The sequence below is a fragment of the Quercus robur genome, chromosome 5 (assembly GCF_932294415.1).
Source record: "Quercus robur chromosome 5, dhQueRobu3.1, whole genome shotgun sequence".
Lineage (NCBI taxonomy): Eukaryota > Viridiplantae > Streptophyta > Magnoliopsida > Fagales > Fagaceae > Quercus > Quercus robur.
In genome coordinates, this window is record NC_065538.1 from 19,555,528 (window position 1) to 19,564,580 (window position 9,053).

The 9,053-nt window shown below is 36.4% G+C and overlaps 1 protein-coding gene and 1 non-coding gene across 2 annotated transcripts; one reads left to right on the forward strand and one right to left on the reverse strand.

The window, feature by feature from the left end:
• Positions 1-406: 406 nt before the first annotated feature.
• Positions 407-7,077, reverse strand: LOC126725409 (tRNase Z TRZ3, mitochondrial-like). The gene is made up of 12 exons (XM_050430124.1): positions 6,572-7,077; positions 5,532-5,621; positions 5,146-5,190; positions 4,952-5,006; positions 4,723-4,766; positions 4,134-4,610; positions 3,745-4,013; positions 3,519-3,666; positions 3,348-3,398; positions 2,460-2,860; positions 1,697-2,378; positions 407-787 (listed from the first exon to the last, which is right to left on the reverse strand). Exons 1-12 carry the CDS (start codon positions 6,956-6,958, stop codon positions 458-460), a joined length of 2,979 nt encoding a protein of 992 aa, XP_050286081.1. The 5' UTR covers positions 6,959-7,077; the 3' UTR covers positions 407-457.
• A 1,675-nt stretch (positions 7,078-8,752) lies between these two features.
• Positions 8,753-8,826, forward strand: TRNAN-GUU (transfer RNA asparagine (anticodon GUU)). Its single transcript has one exon. It is a non-coding gene; the product is annotated as a tRNA-Asn (tRNA).
• Positions 8,827-9,053: the final 227 nt, after the last annotated feature.

Genomic DNA, 9,053 nt, shown 5'->3' on the forward strand with positions numbered 1-9,053 from the left:
TACCCCACAAATTGTCAGGGGAAAAAGAAAAAAAAGAAATTCCTGATTACTGGTGTTTTAAATGCAATCCTAAACAAGTGTGGTCTTCACTTGAGAAGAGTAAGAAAAAAGGAATATTGTAAAATTGCCTCAATCATGAAATATAGTTGGAATCCTTATTTGTTCTATAGGTCAAGCAATTGGCTAAAGAGAAGTCCAAAGCATATATGTTAAAAAAATTAATTGAGTTTGGATCCTAAACGGAAGGGATCCAGCTGAAAATGTATACATAATCAATGTATATAAAAAAAAAAAAAAAAAAAAAAAAGAGTATAGAAATCCCACTCAATTGGAGAAATTGGGATCGAAGATAGTTCACCCCCACCCCCCCCCCCCCCCAAAAAAAAAGGAAAAAAGAAGAAGCAAATTATTGAAAGAAAATATGTAAGCCAATTTCATAATAATTGAGAATTTATTGTTATGAACCGACATGTACAGCCTCTACAGCATCATCTACAATATCATCAGACTCATCAACTATCATCTCATTTTTAAAAAGCAGTTTTAAGTATGGAAGAACCTTTGGAAGTACTGGCAAATCTGCTATATTAACACTCATCATGTCAAACGCAATGCAAGTCTTATGCATGTGTGTCTCATCAAATATCGGAATTTTTGGATATCTCTGGCTGAAGTGGGTAAGGATAATGCGGTACGCCCCAGCAGAGTCCCCAACTTCTATTGCTTCCATTGTTGTGCTATGGTTTCTTGCTATAGCCTCATCCACCATGCCATCCTCAAAAGTAGCCTGCAACATTGACAAGGACAATTAGTCAATTACAGTCGATAACAGTAATTTTACCTTGAACATGCTGATTAATAATTCAACACCTACAAGAAAAGTCAAAATAAGCATGAAAAAGTTCCACATTCATCTGATTTGCCACTGAACAGTGTATAAACAACTTCATCTATAATGGAAGTATAATTATACCATGCTTCAAAATGCACCTTGTCTGGGATTTTTTTAACAAGTAAAATGTACCATATATGGGAATTTGATTTAGAATTTATATCTGATGATTGGACTGTGTCTGCTTGGCAACAGTTTTTTCTTTTAATTTTTTAGCTTAATTGCTTATGTATAGCTTTTTAAAGTCTTACTTCTTCTGGGTACGACTATAACTTACTTTCTGAAAATAAGCAAATAAGCTTTTAGCAAAAAAGTTACATCCAAACGCACTGAAATAACTTAATTTTAATCCTTTTCATCAATACATTGCCACTGAAAATCTTGGAGCAGACCCATAAAAAATAGTATTAAAAAAAAAAAAAAAAAAAGGGAAAAGGGAGAGAAAAGGAGGGGGAGGGGGGAAGAGAGAGAGAAACAAAGCATCTTCTCAGGACCTTTCAAACAATTATAATCTTAAATATCATTAAATTTTATTCAATATTATTCTTATTTTATTTTTGAAGCTTCAACATATCTTTTATTTTTTTATAATTCGATAGTTACAACAAGAGGGGCGAGGGGATTTAAACCTTGATTCTCCTAGTAAAGGAGGGTAGGTTATTGCCACTAAGCTACAAGACTACAGGCAAAAAGGGAAGAAAATTGGTGTATAACAATCTCAGATTGCATCACGTTATCGAGGGAAGAAAACAATTTCTGTAAACTATAATGATAAACCAGGAAAAAAATCAAGTGATAACTTGCCTCATGTATAAGAACTGTTGCACCATGGGATGCTTCTATCAATTCTGGGCAGGGCCTGGTGTCGCCTGAGTACACAATCTTCCACCCTGGTATCACTTTTCCAACGCTATTGATTCTCTCTGCTGCCTTCAATGCAACACCAAATGCCTGTGGACAGTGCACGACGGGAAAACTAACCAAGGCCTCTAAACCAGCTTCACTTAGCGCTTTCTTCAAGGTCTTTAGGATTGGAAAAGCCATCCTATTATCAACTGGACTACCTGGTCTCTTCCAATAGCTCTGCATTTGGGATCCTCTAGCAAACAGAGTACAATCAATGTTCTGTCCTGTTGGGCCATCTAAAATTTTATTGGTCATATCCTCAACATTAATTGGACTTTCTGGAGAAGAGTGATCTTTATTTGATTCAATGAAACCCTCAAAAGCATCCAATGAAGCCGCTGTAGTGTGCTTACAATCAAGGAACTGCATATCTAAATCTTCAAGTCTTTGGTATGCATCTAAATATCTCTTAAGCTGCCTTGGGCCTACGACAAGTAATGGTTCATGAGGCACTGCCTGTAACAGATCACGCCGCAGAGCAAGTATTCTTGCCAAACCCGTGTGGTGATCAGCGTGAATGTGAGAGATCCAAATACACCTTAGATGTCTCACAGCATCGTCTGCACCCTCTACACCATATCTGTTCTCAAGGTACATTAATCAACATGTTAGACGGGAATTTAAAAGCTCTTTAAGTAATAGAAGATTTGTATAGCATTACCTCCTTTTCAACTGTCCTAGGGTTCCTTCGCCACAATCTAAGAGCAAACTTCCTTTTGCGAAAAGATTAATGAAGATCGAACTAACATTACGGTATTTAGATGGCTGGGATGAACCAGTCCCAAGAAGAACAATCTCTAAGTCATCTCTTCTTATATTCTCCAAACAGCCAGGAAGAGAATTCTCATTCAACCATGGCTCTTCAACAAAAACTTTACTATCTTGCAAGGAAGTTGTCTCCTCTGTCTCTCTGGACCCGTGCCAGAACTGACTGACACATTGGGCAGCATCTACAATCTCTGGAATCTCTGTCACTAACTCATCAATGATTTCTGTGGGAGTCGCTGAATTTGGAATACCAGATCTATCCAACCCAAGGTGAGCATAAGGACGCAAAGTGAACTGTTCAACATACAGAAGAAAAAATGCCATCATTATATGGCGTGTGTCTATACAAGATCAGAAAAATCAAGTCACTCATAAAACTAACCATACTGCAGAACAAGTGAAGCATGGCCTTCGTAGGACAACAAAAAAAAAAAAAAAAAAATTCAAAGAGAAGGCATGACATTCTATATCCATGGTGAATATAATGAGTATAGTGTCTACATTTGAGGAAAACTTGGTGTAGATATGCTGGAGCATTTATGTAAATGATCTTCTAAATATCTCGAGTAAATAGCCACTATCTTAACAACTCCCAAAATTCACTCTCTTGACTATCTCAATTCACATTCATTTCAAACCTCAATGAAAGATAACTTACAGAGTAAAGCTTGTGAATAAGATATGGTCTACTTTGTAAAGACGAAAGGTTAAACTACATCATATATGTTCTCCTATAAAAATTAGATGGGGCCAGAAGTTTATTATAGATCTCAATTCAAACCTTGAGGAGATTTTTGGCAGCAATGCTTTCACACAGCTTTGAAACTGGACCCTGATAAGAAGAAACCAAATCAACTGGTCAGTAGGCCCCAAATATGTCCAAGCTTGCCAATGAACTCCTAACAATCAAATATTATAATAATTATTGCCTTCCTATTATATTGCAACAAACCTCACTTGAAGCACTGGACTCTGGTGCTGAGTAATTAAGCTGCTGAAGAGACCAAAAACCTGGAGCTGGGAAAAACTGAGGGCACAAGTAATTGAGACGTGCTGCAATTCGTGCACTTGATTTAAGAATTGGAATCTCCACATTCTTCCTGTAAAAGCATGAGACCTGTCAATTGAAGTAGCTAGGCACACACCACAAAGACTTGTAAATAAGAAAAGAGACCCACATTTCATGTCCAGCTAGGATGTGTTGGGCTGAACCAAATCTTTCCATCCATCTCTGATAATTTGAACCACTTATTACAGATGCAGGACTTAAATGAATGATACAAGTAACAGTCTTAGCACTCTCTGGTAGATTGCCCAAGGCATCTACATAGTAACTACTGAGAGATTGTATAGACAACAACTCCTGCAAGTGAGATTCTGTGGGGCAGTCAACAAGGAGTACAATGGGCCCAGGAACAGAAGGACCCATTACATCACTTGGATGAACCTAAAAAAAAGGCAAATAAATCTATAGATTAAAACCTAGACCACATAACAGACTTCAGAAACAATAAAGCACAGGCAAGAGCCTCATAATATATCTTTAACGCATGCTTCTGGAACCCACCGTGATATTTTGGCGATCTGACTTCACTGAATTTCCGAGTTGCAGCTCACGATACTTTGGGCCAGGTTTAAGACCAAGAGACATAGCTTTGGCTGGGTCAAATTTCCCCTTAATCTCAGGCAATTCACAGACATATATCACAGACATATCACCAGGCTTCATTATAGACCCTGTTTTTCCATTTGGATCCATTCTCTCATCTAGACCCCTTTCTGAAGGATTCTGCATGACAGGTTCTTCATTCAAGTGTGGAGACCTATCCACGCAACTTGGTCGTAGGAGAATGGCTGATATCTTGACAACCTCATCATCAATGAGAACAATGGGTTCTTGAAACTGACTTGAATCAGGCATAGAAGCAGTATCAGAACTTAATATGGGCCCAAAGCTCCGAGTGTGAACCATGGCAGCATTTGGGATGAAAGACTTCATGGCATCAACTAGATACTTGAGATCTGATGGACCCCAAACATTGACCTTCAAAACAACAGAAACTCTTATTAGAAATAATATAAGATAGAATTGCAAATCAACATTTTACAAAATTAACTGGAGAGACAATATGTGTATATATTGATCTGATACTCACAGACATTCCTTCGTCTCCCATGCCAGCCAAAGTCAATAGTAAACCTGTGGAGTTAAATTGAGCAATTCAGTGGCCTGAAGCACTCTCACTTGAATTACTATTCAGACATTAAGACACACTACAGATGTTTATATGCTACAAACTAAAACATTTTCTTTGGTTATAATCCGAAATTGAAATACAGTTAATGATCACAGATACATCATTGCTGATCTATCAAGATACAAACCTGGAAGACCACCTGCAGTCTCTGAGCAAACACGAGAGAGAAATATGTGATCTATCTGAAGAAAGATACAAAACATTAATGTCTTCCCACATGCAGGAAATATCTGATTAATCATTTTTATTAACAGAAGTTGGAAAAAAAACTTTATATATGGATTTACACAGTAAAGAGTGAAGTTTCCAGACATCTCATACCTTTGATAACTTAATCTTATGCTCTGTGCAAAATCGTTGCAATCCCTGCAATGAGAATAATAAATTAAGAGAAATAAATAAATTCCATAGGTTTACACTTTTTTTTTGGGGGGGGGGGGGGGGGGGGGTGGGGGGGGACTATGCCTTGAATTAGATATAAGCATCAAATTAAGTTCAGTTTCATTTCTAAATTTTGATTAAAAAATAAAAATTCAGTTTCAATAAACACTTGACAATGACAAACCACTATTTTAGAATCAATGTGTTCATCTTGGATTAGGCATTAACCATTTATAGTTCATATTAAAACAGAAAATTCAGTTCCCAATACCAAAAGAGAGACATAAAATATTGAGTTGACAATTAAAATGTCACCCCAGGCTTACCTCTCCAGCATTGAAAATAAATCTTTGCTTATCAAAGAAAAGCAAGACTGAAGGTGATGTATCCTGAGTATCCATTCCTGTCCCCAATATCTGTAATAAATAGACAAAGGCACCAATATTAGTCCAATGAGACAACTCAATTTTTCACATATATATGTCATCATTGAACAATCACTTTCTAAACATGCTAGTACTAATTAAACCCCACAAAAATACAGATGAAAATTTCTCAACTACTGCTTGCTCAAACACAAAAACTCAGTTCATAGAAGTATGGTTGACAAAATGTTATTATCCAAATAAGCTAGTATTTTAAATTCCAAAATACCTTTTGCTCATGCTTGGTTGCATGGCCATAAGATCAAAGGTCCCTTGGAAACCCAGGAAAGGTTCCAGAACTAAGTTGCTTCTCATACTAATTAACCAGGAAATAAATATTACTATCTATTATTCATAAGTTACACATGCACCGATTGGTCTAGAACCCACCATCTCACCCTCTACCTGGCACGTAGGGAGGAGATGCTAGTTGAGCTAGAGTTCATTGGCAGAAATAAATATTAAATTAAAACCACATTCCCACAAAAATAGGATTCCAAGTTTCTGACTTTAAACATATACTTCTGCAAATTACAGGGGACTAAAATTATAAACTCAGACCAGAATCTGTCAATTAAGCACATTATCCGCTCAAAAAAAAAAACCCCAAGAAACACATTTGACAGATCTCTTTCTCTCTTTTTCACATTACTTAACACCAATAACTAAATCTAGGAACACAATTTAGCATCAGAATCAACAAAAGCTTATCCAAATAAATACCAGAACTAACTAAAGTGACAATAAAATAGAGAAAATTTTCACCATTCTAAACAAACCCAATTTGCAAAAACCACTATCAGACAAAAGCCAGAAAAATCCAACAACCAATACAATCAATATCATTCCACTCCATCACGTCACAAAAACTAAAACAAACCCATTTCACAAAACCACATAACAAAGAAAACCCAGAAGGTCAAAACCCCAAAAAACAGTACCTGCACATAAGAAATGGTATTGACAGGGTTGAGCTTGCGCACTTTCAACTGCAAGTTCTTGTGGGGTTTATCACTCTTGTCTCTACCTTCAGCCCTTCTCTTATTGAACCCAACAGAAGGCTGAGGCTCAGTTGTTGTTTCCATTGGAGCCACTTTTTGTTGGTCTCTACTGCTCAGAGTGCTGGTGTTTCTGCGAGCAAGATTGGGTTTGAGGTGATGAGGAGGAGGAATGTTACGGTGTCGTTTAGAGGAGGCGAGAACGGTGAAGAGGGAAGAAGAATGGTTGATGGGTTTAAGGTAGGAGAGAGAAGAGGGTTTAAATGGAGAAAGAAGTGGGAAGAGGAGGCGGAGATTGAGGTTGAGGCTTGAGACTTGGGGCAATGGCATTGTGTTTGTGTTTCAATTCATTTGCTACTTTTATTTGTAATCCTTTACAAAGGGTTTTAGTTTTAGATAAAACCCTCTCTCGTTTTGGACCTTTTTGTGTCCCGTTGAAGCCTTGAAGGTTGGTGGTATGGCACTCCAAACTCAAGGAACTTAATAACTAACGGTCCTACAAGGCCATACCTTTATCCTTTACTCTTTTTTTTTTTTTTTTTTCATAAATAAAAAAGAGGTTTATAGGTGTGGTCACTGCCCAACTCACTTAAACTCGAAGTTGATAATGAGTGGGAATCTAGGAGTGTACATGGGTTGGGTTAGATGGGTGGAGAGTAATATTTTTAACCATCCTGCCAATGGCAAGTTGGAAAATTTTCAATCTGCCTCCAAGCCACCAATCTATGAATTCAGCGAATCAATAAAAATATAATGGTTTCAATTTGATGGGTTGGGCAGGTTGACAAATTCAATTCATAAATGAAATTATTTGAATTAAATTGGATATTTGCTTCCTTAAATAAGAAAAAAAAAAAAAGAAGGAAAAACTGCAATTTTTATTAAAAATAAATGCAAATACTGCATTATTTTTTATTAGAATGATTAAAATTTTTTATCACATTGAAAAGAAAAACATTTCAGAACCTGAAATTATACATGTACATAGAATAAGAATAATAACAAAATCTTAAAAAGAATAGCTAGAGTTTAATAAGGAAGAGAAATGAAAAAATGAAAAAATAATAAGAAAGAGCAAGAAATGAGAGAAATAAAGTGGGTGAACATGACAAAGTACGCGCATGTGTGTGTGTGAGTGTGTGAGTGTGTGTGTGAGTTAGGTTTTAGTGGGTTAGAAATATCTCAAGAATAGCTAGAGTTTAATAAGGAAGAGAAATGAAAAAATGAAAAATAATATGAAAGAGCAAGAAATGAGAGAAATAAAGTGGGTGAACATGACAAAGTACGTGTGTGCGCGCGCGCGCGCGTATAGGAGGGCAAATTAGGTTTTAGTGGGTTAGAAATATCTCAACCTGTTATTCAACTCAATCTGCTCACTTAATGGACCCGCATGAGTTGGGTCAAGTGAGTTGCCGAGTCAAGCAATTTTTTCGCATAGCCCTAGTGGGGTCACTTGAGTAATAGTGAGACTTGTTATTACTCAAAACCACAACTTTGAACTTGTAAGATGATAGACACAAGGGGTTCCTATTGCCGAAAAGAAGGGTAAAAAAAAAAGAGTTACCCTAAATTTCCCATTATTTAAATCATTGGGAGGTATCATTAGAGTATCAGCAGTGGGCTTCTCAAATGCCAAATTGTAAAGTACATTTGGGCCCAAATTGCTCCAGCAACTAGATGGCTATACCTGGGACTGGCCAAAATTTTTTGGCATAGCACTATAGTGTGATCTCATATGTGAGATTGCACTGTAGCACTATGCCATCCAAAAAAAATGTATTTTAATGATAAAGTAGAATAAAAAAATATTATTTTAATGATAAAGTAGAATAGGAAAATATTATTTTAATGATAAAGTATATTTCATTGTGTAGAAATATTATTTTAATGAGTAGAATAGGAAAATAAAAGTTGGGATGCTGGGTGTATTGTAAAATGATATGGTATAATTGATAAAGTAGTTTTTTAGGATGGTAAAATAAGATGAGATATGAAAACCGGTTGTGGATGCTCTTAGGCTAAACACAAAGTCAAAACTGGAACGAAGGTTATTTTTCTCATACATTTAAGTAAAAATAAAATAAATTTTTAATATTAAACTTACTTTTTTGTGAAGACCAACAAGCTGGAGTAGCTCAGTTGGTTAGAGCGTGTGGCTGTTAACCTCAAGGTCGAAGGTTCAAGCCCTTCCTCTAGCGCTCTCTTCCATTTTGCTTTCCTAATGTTCCATCTGGGCCTGAGTCACTCCGATTAGCTTTCGGGCCTCTTTTGCTTTCCTAATATTCCTTCTGGGCCTGAGTCTCTCTGATTAGCTTTTAGGCCTCATAATTTTACAGTGTGTGCTGGATTTTGTACTTAAAAGAGTTATGAGGTTTTAGGCTCACTACAAACTTATAAAATTTACTATTATTGTATTCCATTTTTG